Here is a 17,272-nt window from a genome sequence, read left to right as displayed (position 1 = left end):
AGGGGCAGGAGGCGGGAGCGGGCGGCCGAGCGGGGTTCGCGTCGGGGCCGGGCCCTGGGCCTGTCGGGGAGGGGCCGCGAGTTCGAGGAGACTGCGGGCTCCCGGGTGGGTTGGACTGGGGAGGGCTGAGAGCTCGAGAAGGCGTGGTGGTAGGCCCGGGCTTGGGCGCGGGGTGGGGCCACAGCGCAGGGCGGGATGGGGTTTGGCCGTAAGGGTGGGTCAAGGCCAGCAAAGTAGCACTTGTTCGTTGCTGTCCCAGAAGGCTGGAAGCCGAGGACCCGAGAGCGGGCATGGCGACTTGGTCTCAGCCGGACTCCGGTATCCGGGACGGGGTGGGACCGGGCTTAGACCACAGGCCTCTGGCCTTAACTTGATCTTTAAGGGACCTTGTCTGGTTTCTCGAATTTAATTGGCTCTCGATAGTAATAAATTGCGTGAGAACGGGAGGGCAGTGTAAGCTGAAACTCTGGGTCACAATTGTGTTTACTCTAACCGAGTAAGCGTGTGTGTGTGTGTGTGTGTGTGTGTGTGTGTGTGTAGGTAGGTAGGTAGGTAGGTAGGTGTAGATCCCTATTACCCTTCAGGATGATTTGGTAGGTGGGTTGCAACAGTGAAGAGAGCTCTGTCTTGTTTTAACAGGTTAATTGAAACTCAAAAGTAGAGACCAGAAACTGAAAGGCAGATTTATTCTCTCCCCACTTGGCTATCTGGGTTGAGAACTTTGCCATATCCTTCTGTTTTAGCTCAGAAGGTCATGTGAATGAAAATAAAACCTGTCTATTCAAATGCTGGACCAAATAATGCTGGCTCAACTCCCCCTCCCATATTCCTCTTCGAATACCCCCTCTTGCCTTTTTTTTTTTTTTTTTAAACATGTGAGAATGATGGGAAAGGGAAATCAGATTGCAAAGCCGAGAAAACAAAAGGCATTATCCTTCTCTGTGAAGTGGTGGCCTGAACGGAATATGGCCTTTTACACTTTCATCCATTAATAACCTCTTCCTCCCCTATAGAACTTGTAGGTAATTTTCTCCTGGGAGACAGACACCCAACTTTCCTTTAAGATAGGAAATGGACTTCTCATGCTAAAAATAGAAGCTGGGTAGGGGGAGGGTTGGTAAATCCTACAACATGTAAAAATATTCTGGATGCCCAGGGCAGCGTCTGCTTGTCCCCAACAAGCTCCGTGTTAGGGGATTGCAAATGTAATCTACAGAAACAGATCCTTTGATCCTTCGTGAGCAATACTTCCTTTCATAGTTGTTTTGGCTATAAAAGGTTTTGCTTTTCAGGGAGTATAATAATTGACTTGTTTTTTCACTCTTGTAAAAGTGGCATTACAATGTATTTCCTACCTTCTGCCTTGATCATGGTGTGAAAATTCTGGAACCTTATCCTGTTGCTCTTGTGATTCTCATTTCAGGTTTCTCTGGAAACCCCCCTGGTAAGTGTGGAGGAGGCGGGACACTCTGACCCAAGACAAAAGGCCTGTACCTCCAGCCAAAGAAAATAAACCTTAGGAGAGAGAAGGAAAACAAAACAAAACAAAAACCCGTCAGCTGTTCCTGAGAACAGCCTGCAGTGGAATCTACAGAGAGGACGACTAATGTGAGTGAGGAAGTGACTGTGTGTGGACTGTGGAGAAAGTAAGTCACGTGGGCCCTGAGGGCCTGGACTGGGTTAGGAACCGTTGTACTTTCAGAGGTGAGGTGTCAAGAAGGGAAAAGTGAATGTGGTCTGGAGTGTGGCCTTGGCTCCACGGGGTGTGCGTTCCTCCGAGGCCGTCAGGGAGCTCGGCCCCCGTGTTCCGCCGGGGCGGGGTACAGGGTTTGGCACCGAGGGGGGTAACTTGCTGGCTGGAGCAGCAGAACAGTGGCCTTGATTTGTCTTTTGGAAGATTTAAAAACCAAAAAGCATAAACATTGTGGTTCTTCAGCAATGCTTTCTCTGAAGAAATACTTAACGGAAGGACTCCTCCAGTTCACCATTCTGCTGAGTTTGATTGGGGTGCGGGTGGACGTGGATACTTACCTGACCTCACAGCTCCCCCCGCTCCGGGAGATCATCCTGGGGCCCAGTTCCGCCTATACTCAGACCCAGTTCCACAACCTGAGGAACACCTTGGATGGCTATGGGATCCACCCCAAGAGCATAGACCTGGACAATTACTTCACCGCCCGGCGGCTCCTCAGTCAGGTGAGGGCCTTGGACAGGTTCCAGGTGCCAACCACTGAGGTGAACGCCTGGCTGGTCCACCGGGACCCGGAGGGGTCTGTCTCTGGCAGCCAGCCCAGCTCAGGCCTTGCCCTCGAGAGTTCCAGTGGCCTCCAAGATGTGACAGGTCCAGACAACGGGGTGCGAGAAAGCGAAACGGAGCAGGGCTTCAGTGAAGATTTGGAGGATTTGGGGGCTGTAGCCCCTCCAGTCAGTGGAGACTTAACCAAAGAGGTTAGTGGCCACATGGAGGGGTCGGGGGGAGGGGTCCGGTTGGGCATGCGGGTGAGCTGGTCTTGGAGAACTGTGGTGGTCACAGTAGTGACCCCTGTAAAGAACCAGAGAGGTTCTGGGGTTGGGGGGGGAGTGTCTCAGACATTGTTCTTGGGTAGAAATGGGCTGAATTGTCTGACTGGGATTGGGGGCTGGAAGCATTTCCTGTGCTGAACCATTGACCCACCTCTGAATGTACTGTCAGGGCAGTGGGAGGTTCTTAGAACATGCCAGTGTGTTTACTGCTTAGATTTCAACATGACTTCTGGGGGCCTGGGGCGGGGGAGGGAGTCATGTTGTGATGGGCTCTGGTGCGGTGTGTATCTGTTGCTAAGACACAAACACTTTGTGGACTCTTGCCTTCTGCCTCCCCCCACATCCAAACGCACGCATATCCCGAAGTTCTCCTTTGTGGTTAGTCTCGTTTTAAGGTCCTGATAAGTACTGTCCTGGGCCTGAGCCAAGGGGTAGATTTAGATAGTTATTCTGGGTCCAGTGAGGATCAAGGCTGCTCTTTGCTAAGGCCCGCTGCAGGGAGTGGAAGGTGAGGCCTGGGAGCTAGCAGAGGAACTGTTCTGCGGCCTGAGTCAGCTTGCTTTGAGCTGTCAGATCCGTCGCTCCTGACATGGGGCTGACACACTGTTCTGGGCCGAAAGTTGCCTGTAATGATATTAATGGCTACTGCTGCCCCTGCCCCTGCCCTACCAACGTGATGATAAGATGGCTTTGAACTCTTGTATTTGGTCCTGGATTGCCTCTCAGCCCCAAGGAGCTTTAAAGAATGCCCACTGCAGTCTCCCGGCCATTCGGGAAAGAGAAGATGGGGTTGCACTGGGTTGGGCTTCTCGTAACTGAGTCTTGAGGGTTGGGGGTGGGGAGAGGGGATGTAAAAAGGGTCCCAGATGTTGAACTTGCCTTTTTCTGCCCACCGGTCAGACCAGGTTTTGCCTTCATGTGTCTTGCATTCAGTTCTCTGAATGTTAGTGACTGTCAAAGCACTAACTTTGACAGTCACTAACTGGCTTCCTCTGGGCCAGAGGTCCTAAGCTGGGGGGATTCTGCTCCCCAGGGGACATGTGGCAATGTCTAGAGACAGTTTTGGTTGTTACAACTAGAGGAAGTGCTATTGGCATCTAGTGGGGAGAGGCCAGTGATGCTGCTAAACTTCCTAAAAAGCGCAAGACAGTCCCCAAATGTCGGTACTGCCAGGGCTCCGCTGCTCAGCTGGCTCACACTGATCTACTTTGAGAGAGACTAGAATGGTCTGAGCATGGAAGTGCGTCTTTCCTTAGATTCTTACAGTGCCGCTGGGAACTCGGAGCTCCCTTCTGCTTCCTCTGTCCTTTCCCTTCAGATGGACTCCAGTCTTGGCACAGTGGTCTGAAGAAGTAGGCCTCCCAGCCTCCTGTGTGCTCCTCCTGCTGCATTGTAGCTCCCCCGGGGGCAGGTGTAACTGGGCTTGCTCTTGGGAACCCAGAGCAAGGGTAGGGTAGCTCCATTCGTATTCCAGCTAGGAGCCCTCCTGGGATGACACGTTTGGGTTATAATGTGCATGGGGTGGGACTTTGACCCCGCTTTCCTCCATTTTTTGGCCTTCATGAACGTTACGTTTTCCCTGACACCAGGCTTTCCCTGCTCCCTTTGAGGGCTGGTGGAGGGTCAGCATTAGGGGCCCAGGCTGGGCATGGGGGAAGGGAGGACTCTTATGTGTCCAAAACATTTCCTCAGCAACTCATGGATAAAAATACCCAGGTCTAGAGCATGTGACAGGCGTCACTGGAGCTGGTATTTCCCTGGGTGGCAGCGCTCCCCTGCTGCCAGGCCTGTTCGATGGACAGCCATCGCCCAGGCCCTTGTCAAGGATAGGATTCCCCTCGAGGCTGGCACTCTGCCCAGAGCCAGGTGGCCCGTGCACAGCTCTTCCCAGGCAAGGAGTGGTCTGTGACCAGGGGGAATGGACTGACCCTGGCCTGACCTTAGGCCCTAGGGGAGCAGCAGTGAGGAGGGGAGTCAGAACTGTGATCTAATTTTTGTTAGGGGCTTCTTTCCTGCTCTTAGAGATGTGGGCCAGGGGTCAGGCAGTGATGCTGTAGAACAAAGCAAGGGTAAAGAGAGTGGGGGGTGTTTGTGGCCCGGTCCCTGGTGTTTCAGAACACCTGCCTACCTCAGAGCCGGCCTTCAGGCTCACATCTTCCTCCTCTTGTCTGGGGCTGGGCCCGGTCAGCACTGTGATACTGCTGCACGTGTGCCAGTGGCGTTTTCCGTTCCTCTGCTCTGGCCTGTTGCAGGGCGGCAAAGCCCCTGGCTGAGTGGGTCTAGGGGCACTGGGCTCCTGCCCAGCCTGGCGTTTGATCCTCGGGCTGGAGGACAACTGGCCACAGCCCTTGTGAGGAACGGGAAAAGAAACTCCTTCCACTTCTAGAACACAACTTAAATTCCCGCAGAAGCTTCAGGAGGAGTGTCTGCCCAGTCCTGAGTGGGCTGGGAAGCTGGATGCGACTGGAGGGAGAGTGGCACCCCTTCCCCCCAGGGCTCTCTCACTGCGCCACCCCCGCTGGCTGACTGGGCTGGGTGGGGCTGCCCGCCCCTGGGTGCGTCTCCTTGAGGAGACGGAGGCGGCTCAGAAATGGGCTGGTTCTTTGCGGCAGCTTCTCCAGCTGCCCTGGTGCAGAGATTGGCTACGGGCTGCAGCTAGGTAACAGGCGGTGGGAGGGGATTGGCTCTTTCCGCATCTCCAGCGGAGACTTGGGGGAGGAGATTGGCTCTCGTCGCATCCTAGGTAACGACAGTGGGAGGGGATTGGCTCTTTCCGCAGCCCAGCTGCTGACCTGGGGGAGGGGATTGGTTCTCTGCAGCCTCAGCAGTGACCTGCGGGGTGGGAGGGGGAGGGGATTGGCTCCTTGCTGCAGCCTAGGTAACAAGTTTGGGGGGCGTGGGGAGGGGGAGAGAGGGAGGAGTGGGAGGATAGGCCCAGGAGGGAGCTTGCTTTCCTCTGCAGCCTGAGCACGGAGCATGGGGTGGGAGTCCCATCTCACTGCAGCCTCTGCGGTGAGCTCAGGGTGGGGGCTGCCGGGTGCCTGAGTGGAACTGGGGTTGTGAGGTGGGAGGGGGCTACTCAAGGATGGAGGAAGAGGGCTGGGCTGGGCCGCCCAGGCAGCAGTACGGGCGGGGCACCTCCTCAGGCCCCTCGGAGCTAGCTCGGGGCCACCCTTCCAGCCTGGTGTGCTCCCTGCAAGCCAAGAGCTCCTTGCAGCCCCCTGTCCGGCTTCCCCGCACCGGCTGCCCCGGGGCTCATCTCGGAGACCATGACCCGCCTGGACCGCAGCTCTCACAGTGGTGGGGGCCCTGCCAAAGGGAGCAGGCCCCTTAACTCTTTGCTGGCTGGTCACCGGGTGGCCCAGCCCCCCTCTGCTCCTGGGTCCAGGGCTTCTGTTCAGGTTGGTGTATGTGGGGAGACCAAAGGGAGAGGTACACGTGGTGGGAGGTTCTCAGGATCAGGGAGGGTTATGGTAGGAAACGGGTACCTGGTCAGGGCTAGGGGAGGTGGGTCTCATCTAAGGATACTGCTTTCTGAAAAGTGCCGGCTTTTTAACCTCTGAATGGAAGGCAACAGTGTAGTGTTTCTTTAGCCACAGGGGGTAGCATGTGCAGAAAAGCGGGAATAGCTCTTATTTATTGGGGTTCTATGCTGGTGGCAATGGCGGTGGCAGTTGGTGCAGGAACTTTAAGAGCCACCAGGGTAGGGCAGAAGGGAGGCGTTTTGGTACCTGATGCAGCAGTTGTGGCCAAGTGGTGATGGGGGCTGTGCCCTTGAGTGGATTGACTGAGATGGGGAGTCAGTGAGCCCTGGGGTGTGGTAAGGGAGTGAGAGCTCTGGTGGAAGGGGGCACCGCAGAGCAGGCCTTGGCAGGGGTGGGGTGCCCAGTGAGAATCAGCTGACTGCTTGAAGCTCTCCTGGGATCAGCAGCTTGCTAGGATCAGCTGAGAGTGGGGGTTCTGGCAGGGATGGATCTTGAGGTGAGCCTGGGCTTTAAGAGTTGTGGGTGTTCAGCCTTACTCCTGCCTCAGCTGGGGATGGGGAATGACTTTAGCAAGGGCTGGAGACAGCCTGTCGTTGTCATTGGTTGCATCAGGTGGTTGCAAATGCAGGGATTTTCCTCTCTAGCCCACCCCACCCCTTTATGCAAATGAAATGGCACCACAGGCTGATGCAAGCCTGGCCACCACAAAGCAATTCTGCATGACAATTCGCCCTTGCTTGCTGTGGCCAGCTTCCTACAAACTGTGTTTTAAGGGATTCCCATTCCCCAAATGATTAATGTGTGAACTTGCCCTTTACTCCTTAGAGGAGGTGGCTCTGTCTTTTGACCAGGCTGTTTCTGGTTCAGATCCTAAGCCCGCAGACCTCCTGGGGTTTTTTTGGAAGCTGGTGTCTGGAAGTGGATAGATGAACCCTTGCTGGTACAGAGTGGCAGGCAGTAGAGTCTGGAAGGGAACAATGGGAGTGATGCTAGGAAGGACCTCTGAGGAGCAGGGAGGGAGGGAGGGGACGCTGGACCCGTGAGCTAAAGTCATGGTGATCTGTCTTTCAGGACATAGATCTGATTGACATCCTTTGGCGACAGGATATTGACCTGGGGGCTGGGCGTGAGGTTTTTGACTATAGTCATCGCCAGAAAGAGCAGGATGTGGATAAGGAACTGCAAGATGGAACGGAGCAGGAGGACACCTGGCCAGGCGAGGGCGCAGAAGTTCTGGCACGAAACCTGCTAGTGGATGGAGAAACTGGGGAGAGCTTCCCTGCCCAGGTACTCTCACCTGTGCTCAGTCCCAGAAACTTCTTAGAGAAGGCAGTTGTGTCCGTGGGAGGGACCTGGGTGTATATTTTGGGTTGGGATCTCCAGGTCAGTCACAGTGAGTGGACTGAGAAAGGACGAGTGGATAAGCAGAACAGAAGCAGAGGGGCCAGGCCTTGGTAACAGTCCAGAGGAGGCAAAGCACCTAGCAGATCCTACTATGTTAAGGTTCTTCTACGCTCCCTCTGTTCTCCCCTGGAGTTGGGGACTTAGGGTTAATCATTAGCCCGGGAGTGGAGGGAGAGTGTAGACCTGCAACTATGCAGGTCCTCCGTCAGCATCCCCTTGGGAAAGCTGAGGAAGAGGCTTCAAGCCTGCAGGCAGCCAAAGCCCAGATGAGTCAGACTTACAGTTGCTGTTGCCACAGGTGCCTGGTGGGGAGGACCAGACAGCCCTGTCCCTGGAAGAGTGCCTTAGGCTGCTGGAGGCCACCTGCCCCTTTGGGGAGAATGCTGAGGTGAGCAGGACTCCAGGAAGAGCCCCCAAGCCAGCAGGGCAGCCTGCACATGGTGTTCCTCCATGGGTGCCTGGGGGCCGACTCTTGGTGCTGGCCTCGTCCTGGCTGCTGGGGGTGAAATCAGAGGAAGGAAGGAACAGAACCTCAGGTGGCAGTTTTTGGGAGGAAAGCAGAAGGCTGGTCTTTCCTTCTTTCTCTGTTAAAGTGTCTGTGTTTTGCCCTAGTTTCCAGCAGACATTTCCAGCTTAACAGAAGCAGTGCCTAGTGAGAGTGAGCCCCCAGGTCTTCAAAACAACCTCTTGTCTCCTCTCCTGACGGGGACAGAGTCACCATTTGATTTGGAACAGCAGTGGCAAGACCTCATGTCCATCATGGAAATGCAGGTAGGACTATCAGAACAGGGCACAAACCTATTGGACTTTCCGTAGTGTCTTAGCACTCGGCTGCTTTCCCCCTGTGGGAAGAGAAAGCCTACCATTTCTATCTACTCCATAGGAAAGTGGGGACACTGAGAGGTAACTATGTCTAGGAGTCTCCCTGGGGCAGTAGGGGATAGTCAGGAGTGGGGTTTGGGTGAAAACCCCAGGGCTTGAGCCCTTTGGAGTGGGCCTGCCCCCGAGGCATGCCTTCTTTTCCTTCAAGCAGATAATCACTTGGCTGGGTGCTCCCAAGGGTCAGGTTGGATAAAGCTGGCGTCTGTGCAGTGCTTTACAGCCACGGTCATCTCACTTAGCCCTCGCAGTCATCTAGTCAGCCCTTTATCATCTTAAAGGTGCGGAAATGGAAGCTCAGAGAGGTTGAGAGAGACGCCCATGGTCATAGAGCAAGCCGGGTAGTGAAGTGTTCATACTCCAAGGCTTGGTCTTCTTTTTACTGTGCTGATTTTGCGGTGAAACCATAGTCATTGTTAGGTGTTTCCTTAAGTCTCCTTCCAAGATGAGGAAGAGCATGGCCAAATTTGAGCTGGTCAGTCCCTCACTGGGGTGGAGTATGCGGGGAGGAACCCCTCTGCCAGGCCTAGTGGATCAACCAGGACCAGGAGCTGATGCTGTGATCTTCATACCAATGCGATTATATCTGTGCTGGGTGCCTGGTAGTGTTAGCCCCCAGCCTCACCTGGGGAGGGAGTCTGCACTGAGTGAAAGGTGACACTCTTCTTCCCTCCAGGCCATGGAAGTGAACACATCAACCAGTGAGATCCTGTACAATGCCCCTCCTGGAGACCCACTGAGCACCAACTACAGCCTTGCCCCCAACACTCCCATCAATCAGAATGTCAGCCTGCATCAGGCGTCTCTGGGAGGCTGCAGCCAGGACTTCTCGATCTTCAGCCCCGAGGTGGAGAACCTGCCTGTGGCCAGCAGCTCCACTTTGCTCCCGCTGGTCCCCAGTAATTCCACCAGCCTCAACTCTACCTTTGGCTCTACCAACCTGGCGGGTCTCTTCTTTCCACCCCAGCTCAATGGCACAGCCAATGACACCGTAGGCCCCGACCTGCCTGACCCACTTGGGGGTCTGTTAGATGAAGCCATGCTGGATGAGATCAGCCTGATGGACCTGGCCATTGAGGAAGGCTTTAACTCTGTGCAGGCCTCTCAGCTTGAAGAGGAATTTGACTCTGACTCAGGCCTTTCCTTGGACTCCAGCCATAGCCCTTCCTCTCTGAGCAGCTCTGAAGGCAGTTCTTCTTCCTCCTCTTCCTCTTCCTCCTCCTCCTCTGCATCTTCCTCAGCTTCTTCCTCCTTTTCCGAGGAAGGTGCTGTTGGCTACAGCTCTGACTCTGAAACTCTGGATCTAGAAGAGGCGGAGGGCGCTGTGGGCTATCAGCCTGAGTATTCCAAGTTCTGCCGCATGAGCTTTCAGGATCCGTCTCAGCTCTCCTGCCTGCCCTACTTGGAGCATGTGGGCCACAACCACACGTACAACATGGCACCCAGTGCCCTCGACTCTGCTGACCTGCCACCACCTAGCACCCTCAAGAAGGGCAGCAAGGAGAAGCAGGCCGACTTCCTAGACAAGCAGATGAGCCGGGATGAGCATCGAGCCCGAGCCATGAAGATCCCCTTCACCAATGACAAGATCATCAACCTGCCTGTGGAGGAATTCAACGAGCTGCTGTCCAAATACCAGCTCAGCGAAGCCCAGCTGAGCCTCATCCGGGACATCCGGCGCCGGGGCAAGAACAAGATGGCAGCACAGAACTGCCGCAAGCGCAAGCTGGACACCATCCTGAACCTGGAGCGGGATGTGGAGGACCTGCAGCGTGATAAAGCCCGACTGCTACGGGAGAAGGTGGAGTTCCTCCGGTCCCTGCGGCAGATGAAGCAGAAGGTCCAGAGCCTGTACCAGGAGGTGTTTGGGCGGCTGCGAGATGAGAATGGGCGACCTTACTCACCCAGTCAGTATGCTCTCCAGTACGCCGGGGATGGCAGTGTCCTCCTCATTCCCCGTACCCTGGCTGACCAGCAGGCCCGGCGACAGGAGAGGAAGCCAAAGGACCGGAGAAAGTGAGCCTGGGGCGGAAGGGGGGGTTAACGCTCACCAAGATTGAAACTGGAGAAGGGCTGGGCCTGGGCCTGGACCTGGACCTGGACCTAGACCTACAGAAGGGGGACTTGAATGCCTTCTTATCCAATAGATCTCAGATGGGATGACTGTCGGTCAGTGGAAGAGGCGGGCGCAGGTGCTGTCTGGCTCGGCTTCCCCCACTGGGGAGAGTGGAAGTAGCCAGACTGTTTGGGTGGACAGGGTCCTCACTCATCCCCCTTTCATTTGAGGGAAGGGGCAGGGTGGTGATGGCATTGATGGAGGCTGACAAAGGGGAAGGAAGGGACTTGTGAAAGGAGATGAAAGTAGTAGAAAGTCTCATTCCAGGAAGAAAGGAAGGAAAGAAACCAAAAAAAATCGAAGCTTGAAGAAAAAAGTGCAGGTTAAGATTGAATCTGACCAGGATTCCAGGCGGCAGGATTTAGGTGGGACTACGTCATTGGTGTGAGTAAACCCCACTTTACCCCAGGGGCGGGGTGAAACAGACAGGGTGGGTTCTGGGAGGGGCTTTGTGAACTCTTTCTGTTCCCACACTTTGGCGTCCTTGAAGGGGAGGCTCTTTGATACCTCCTTGAATGTTTCAATGCCAGGGAGCCACTGGGACTGAATACTAGCTAGCTTGGAGGGTTAGGGTTAAAGGGTGGAGCAAACAGGAGAGGATCACAAGGCCCTATGTTGCAGGAGCCCCAACACCAAGCATGCCACTCACTGCCCTGCCACTTCATCTCCCTTGGTGCCCAGTCACCCCGAGCTGAGGCTCCCACAACTCCATCAGAACCTGCATGCAAATGCTGTTCTCTCCCTGGCCCCTCACCGGCTGCCCAGAGCTCTTCTGCAGCTGGGGTGCTGGCAGTGCCCCCAGTGATGGGCCTGCAGCCTCCTGGTGGCTGTTTTGAGGCAGGGGGATGATGTGGAGAAGCCAGGCAGTATTCAGCACAATACTGGGGAGTGACCCCCTCAGGCCTCCCACCAACTACTGGGCTTGTCACTGGAAAAGACAAACTACAAAACCCAGCAACAACAAACTAGTCCTCTTAGAGTTTCCTGCGCTTTTTTTTTTTTTTTTTAAGGGCTTGAGCCCTGTTTCACTTAATAGGGTCTAGAATGCTTGTGTTGAGTAAAAAGGAGATACCCCAATATTCAAAGCTGCTAAATGTTCTCTTTGCCATAAAGACTCTGTGTAACTGTGTGAACATTTGGGATTTTTCTCCGTCCCGAGGTCTCTGTCTGCTTTCTTTTTTGGGTGTCTTCCTAGGAGAATGAGAAGTGCATGTAATGGTGGTTGAGAGCACCTTCCCCCACCCCAGGCTCTTGGCTATAGGCAGCTTCTCAGCACCCCCAGCTCAGCAAGGGCTCCTGGAGGACTGCCTGGGGGAGGCAGAGAGGGAAGTGCCCAGGTGGCCATGTGGTTCCAGGACCAGTGTCTTTATTTTTTTTAAATGTTTGCTACTGCTGCCCCCCACCCGTTTGGAATAACACGAGTGCCGTGAGTGGGGGAAGTACTGATTCTCCCCATTTGGAGTGGGGTGGGCAACACATTAACAGCAGTAGGAGCCTGGGAAGTGCTTTTATAAATTATTTTCCTTGTAGATTTTATTTTTAATTTATCTGTGACCTGCCAGGGAGGGGAAAGGAGAGAGAGAAGAGGTTGTGAACACATGACAAAATAAAATAAAGTGGATGATTCATTCTCAAGTGCAGTTCTTCCCTATCTTGAACTTAAAACAGTGAATAGGCCTCACCAGGAGGACTGGCCATTGTGCGACTAAGACAGAGCTCACATGGGAAAGGGAGGTTGATGAGTAACTAAAACAAAAGTCTTAAGTACTGTATTAGTGAGCCTCCCAAGCAGGTGTTATGTACCTCTTCGTAGGCTTTGTCAGCTCTGTCCTCTCAGAGGAAGGATTCGTACTCCTTTTGGCCTTTCTCATAGGGTAGGATAGGTGGAGCTGCTGTCACCTGGCCCAACTCCGTCTTCCCTGTCCACCTGTAACAGACTGCATTATCTTGACCGTGCTGTTACTTCTCTGGTGGCCCCACCTGCCAAAGTGTTAAGAGCACTGGGATGTAGTTACACTGTCAACTGTTGATAGTGAAAACCTGAGAATCAACAGGACCAACACATGCCAGGTGCCTCTGTTGAACAGGAAGCTAGACTCCAGGTTTTGAGGCATCAGAAAACGCCAGCTGAGGTGACCGGAATCTGTCCTCCCTCCAAAACACCTGGCAGTACCAAGCCTTTGACATGCTGAATGTGGCAAGGTACTGGGTAGTTTCCGGAACTGCCACATGCCCATCTTGAGGTAGGTAGCAAATGCCTGAGTAATGATGGCTCACTGGCAGTCCAAGATGCATGGACGAGGTTTACGACCAGCAGCTGTGATGTTGGGTTCCCCTGTACCATTGTGCACCCTGGCTTGGCCTCGGCCTTCAATGATGCTGCGAGTTTGTCCTAAGGAATGGAATAAAGTTCCGGGAATAACATTGATTTCTTAAATTTGTTTCAGTTTATAATGGCTTGCCCCTCATCTCTAGTTGGAAAAATGTGGTCATATAAGCAAACTCTTCCCTAATTAGGAATTAAGTAGTATTTGTCAGCCAGATAAAACTAAGACTCTTAAAAGGAAAAAAAATACTATAAAACTAAGTTAGAAAAACTAATTCATGCTGATAAAAAAATTCATATATATATAGAGGGACAGAGAGTAAACTGACAAAATTCAGAGTAATGTTTTTGTATCCCTTCTAGAACTATGTATGTACTTTGGTCTGTTAGGTATAGTATCAGGCTATAAATTTTAATCTTGTTTTGCAACTTTTTGAGAGATGTACAGTTGAGTCTAAGATCACACTGATGATTAGCTGGGGCTCTGAGCCAAGTTGGTCAGCACTGCTGTGGGGCTGACCTCTTTTGCTGCTGGCAGGTGGAGTGGGTATTCAGCTTCAAGGTTTTTTCTGGCAAGGAGATATGAGGACTCAAGTAAGGTCTGTGGAAGAACTGTTATACCTAAGACAGGAAGTGAGAAGAGATTATAGGGTTGGCAAGGAGATGAACAGGCTTCGATCCTTAACTAAGGACCAAACTTTACTGTGACCTGCTCGGGTGGGGGTAGAAGGTTTACTTTTGTCTTGACCTCAGCAGTCCTGGGCGTCATTCAAATCAATTTTCCATACATCTTAATTCATGCAAGAAGATGGAAAGAGACCCATTGTTTCAACATCTGCCCTGCACAGATCTCACCAATAGAGGGAGTGGGGGGAGTGCTATAGTGATCTAGAGCCAGTGTCTGCAAGACCTGGCCTCCATGGGTGACTCCCTGCCCTTACTATGGAAAGCTAAACAGAAACTAGTCGAACAGCTGGTGATCTGGCAGGTACTTTCCAAAGAACCTGTCGTCTTCAGGGTGCCCTAGTCCCCACTTTTACAACCCTAGGTTATATCAGGCCTTGCTGCTCTACAGGTTTCTTCTGCAAATATCTGGAAAAACAAGTGTCTTGCAGGCAAAACAACAGCCCCACCACCCTCCAGTCTCCTATACCACATCCAGTAGGCACTGACCTAGAACAACAGCTTAGAAGCTCAGACTGAGTAAGTAGTTTCAAGGCACATTCAACCAGAAGTTAAATTCCTTAACCTAATTTCCTTCATTAATGCTACCTATATACAAATACAGGTACCAGACTGGCGTCTCTCTGGAAGTCGTTTTCCCAGCCAAGTGTAGAAATTCTCTAGCAAAACCCATGTGCTTGATGATTCTAAGTGGTTAAGCCTTGTTTTCCTATCACGGATGCATCTAGGAAGTGAATAAGGACCCAAAACCCCCTGACTTGACATTTTGTCGGTATACCAAGAACAGTAACCTTCTCTCATCTCTTCTCACACAGAGGTCCATGATCCTCCTTGCCTCTAGTTCTGACTTCATTGTGGAACATGCAGGGACTCTGGGGAATACATGGGACCTTAACACCTGATTTGAGTTCTAGTCCTTGTTCTGTCCAGGGATTCTTTGAAAGTTCACATCTGCCTGAATTAGTTGAGAAACAGAATCTAGCACACAGGTTGTCTCCTGAGGAGAGTATGGGACCTTGTTAAAGAGGTGTGTTTTCAAAACCAGTTGGATAGAAACTCGTCTCCCTTTTTGAGTACACAAAAATACCAGTGACAGCCTTAAAGTTGGTTCTTTTCCCATCTAACTGCAGACTGGAAGAGACAGGTTGCATAGTATGTTACTTCATTCCAGAAGCTATTTCAACCAAGGAAACAAAACCTGTTCAGTTCACATGGGGAGACGTGGAAGAAGACCAGAGTTGGTGCTCTGCTCTGTCCCAGAGCCAGGTCCCAAAGCTGCCCAGCTTGACCCCAGGCTATGCGAACTGTAAACAGGGTGGGACTGGTCAAAGTCAACTAGGACCACGTAGGGTACAGAGTGGCTTTGGTACTGTCAACCACAGTGCAAACCAGGAAGGTCACACTGCAGACCCAGACCTGCTACAGAATATTCTAACACAAGCTATTTAAAATAAAGAAAAACTACAGAACTGAATTGTCAGCACATATTGTAACTTAATGTTTCAACTTTACCTTGAAGCTCTGCCACCTCAATGGCCTAAGGGGGAAAAAAGCCTTAGAAACAGGTTACAGTTGACCCTTGAACAATGTGTTTGAATCATACAGGTCCACATATGTGGATTTTTAAAAATAAATACTGTAATTGTATTCTTTTATGATTTTAAAAGTAACTTTTTTTTTTTTGCTTTAAGAATATAGTATGCAACACATAGTACATAAAAATACGTGTTAATTGACTGTTAAGTGTTATTGGTAAGGCTTCCGGTCAACAGTAGGCTACTGACCTACTGTTTTTCAGTAGCCAGGTTACATGTGGATTTCAACTGCGTGGGGGAGGGGTATCAGTGCCCCAACCCCTGTGTTGTTCAAGAGTCAACTAACTCCTACTTCACTTGCTTCCACAGAGCAGGGCCAACTATGCTTTGTGTCCCTGCAGATGGTTTCATTTCAGATTTCATTTGCTTTCAATATTTTGCAGGAAGCTCTCAAGGCCAAGGTCAATTACAAATCATTCACAAAAGAGATGAGCAACTTGGAACACACTGGTTAGGAAAGCAGTAACTTTTGGAGAAAACCTCAATGCTAGATGGTCAAACCAAGGGTGATGTACATACAGATCAGAGAATGATGGTTGTCTGGGGATCTTTTAAGCTCCTCTACCAAACTTCCTTATCCACACACCAGAATACCAGGACACCTTGGTGAAGCCAAAACTCCTTCCTTTACTAAGCTAAATGCTGGCCTGGTAGTGATACTAGTATTTCAAATTCTAGAGGAGGGAAAACACTGAGTGAGTCTGGACTTAATTCAGTCCTATGAGGTCTAAATTTTTAAATGAGAACATCCTCATAAAAAGATCCAACTTGAAGATCAAACTAATACTAATACCAATCAATCAGATAACCTGATCAAGTTAATTTGATCTCAAACAGAACCCAGCTCCACACATAATTCAGGATCTGGAGCCATCGAAGAAAACTTGCATTTCAGAGTTCCAGTTCCACCAAATTATTTTGCAAATGGGCTGCCAAAGCAAGCACACTACCAAATCATTTTGGAGTAGCAATTTCCTCTATCATTTTCCCTTTCTGTATAAGGGAAGTGATTACTTTATAACACAGACTATAAAAATGTGCTGAGCACACATGGCCAAACACCAAATGGCCATGGGTTAAAATCAAATTGAGCTGAGTGTGAATGAGTTCTGGCATATACGATTATATTTGAAAGTAAATACTTAAACACTCAACTATTAAAAATTAGTTGAAATTGGTAGTCAAAACTTTCAAATGACACTGAAAAGCAGAAATAATTTTTCCAGAGCACTCCTGTGGGCATTATATTGGTCATTTACTGTACTAACTTGAAACTCAACTGAAGACAGTGGAGGAGCACAGTGTGTTTTTCTTTGTTTTCTGACTGGCTCTGCCAGTGTAAGACACCACCAATAATGATGCTGCACCATATTAGTAAGCTCGCTCTTTTGTAATAGTAACTAAGGCCATAACCTATCTCCTCTTAAACTCCTGGGCAAGAGGTCTATGATGATGCAATTTCACTTGTCATCCAACAAACACATTTTACACTACCTAAAGAAATGCTCTCCGCATGCTTTATGAAAGGGACTTGAGATTTCTTATGCCTATGTGCATTTTTCATTTCTAACATTTCTGCACACATTTGTGGCTTTAATAATCACTTGAGAAAAATTTATTCTTAAACCTTGAATCAAGCCCTGACCAGGCAGGGTAGCTCAACTCGTTACAGCATTGTCCTGATACACCAAGGCTGCAGGTCTGGTTCCCAGCCAGGGCACACACAAGAATCAACCAATGAGTGCATGAAGGGGTGGTATGGCAAGTTGATCTCTCTCTCTCTCTCTCTCTCTCTCTCAAACCAATAAATTAAAAACAAAAACTTGAATCTAGAAATGTGAAAAATTGGCTTTTAAAGATAAAATTGTGAATATTTCTACTTCAATTTCCATTGTACATATTATCAATTTCAGTGTCTTTCCTGGAGAGAATGGTCTGGTCTTACAAGAGAGTTCAGGAATCCAGAAAAGACAATGAAATATGTTCCAAAGGTTAAGGCTATAGCTGAATAGCAGCACTTTCTGGACACATACCAAGGCTGAAGGCTAATTTCAGTGCATCTTATGATGCGGAAAAGAACTAGAGCACCAATGCCCACCTCACCCCGCTCTTTTATCTAGCTACTGACTGCTCGGCTGCTGCCAATTACAAGGACACACTCAGACCTCTGCACAGAAAAAGACTTCCAGCTCCATCGTTATTTCTGTCTCCCTAAACTCCTAGGAGGCTTTTGGAATAAAGTACCAACATATCAGTTTAC

At 50.9% G+C, this 17,272-nt stretch overlaps 1 protein-coding gene across 3 annotated transcripts; it reads left to right on the top strand.

The window, feature by feature from the left end:
• Positions 1 to 185: 185 nt before the first annotated feature.
• On the top strand, positions 186 to 12,035 carry LOC112316221 (NFE2 like bZIP transcription factor 1). 3 transcript variants are annotated; one of them, XM_045182227.3, is made up of 6 exons: positions 186 to 318; positions 1,424 to 2,448; positions 7,113 to 7,295; positions 7,711 to 7,800; positions 8,025 to 8,183; positions 8,968 to 12,035. In XM_045182227.3, the coding sequence occupies exons 2-6, from the start codon at positions 1,939 to 1,941 to the stop codon at positions 10,309 to 10,311; spliced, it is 2,286 nt and encodes a 761-aa protein (XP_045038162.1). In that variant the 5' UTR covers positions 186 to 318; positions 1,424 to 1,938; the 3' UTR covers positions 10,312 to 12,035. The 3 variants fall into 3 exon arrangements, with proteins under 3 accessions (XP_045038162.1, XP_024428759.1, XP_045038163.1); XM_024572991.3 differs by having other exon boundaries at positions 7,080 to 7,295; XM_045182228.3 differs by lacking the exon at positions 7,711 to 7,800 and having other exon boundaries at positions 7,080 to 7,295.
• Positions 12,036 to 17,272: the final 5,237 nt, after the last annotated feature.

Source organism: Desmodus rotundus, unplaced genomic scaffold, assembly GCF_022682495.2.
Source record: "Desmodus rotundus isolate HL8 unplaced genomic scaffold, HLdesRot8A.1 manual_scaffold_339, whole genome shotgun sequence".
NCBI lineage: Eukaryota > Metazoa > Chordata > Mammalia > Chiroptera > Phyllostomidae > Desmodus > Desmodus rotundus.
This window is presented reverse-complemented; position numbering and strand designations above follow the sequence as displayed.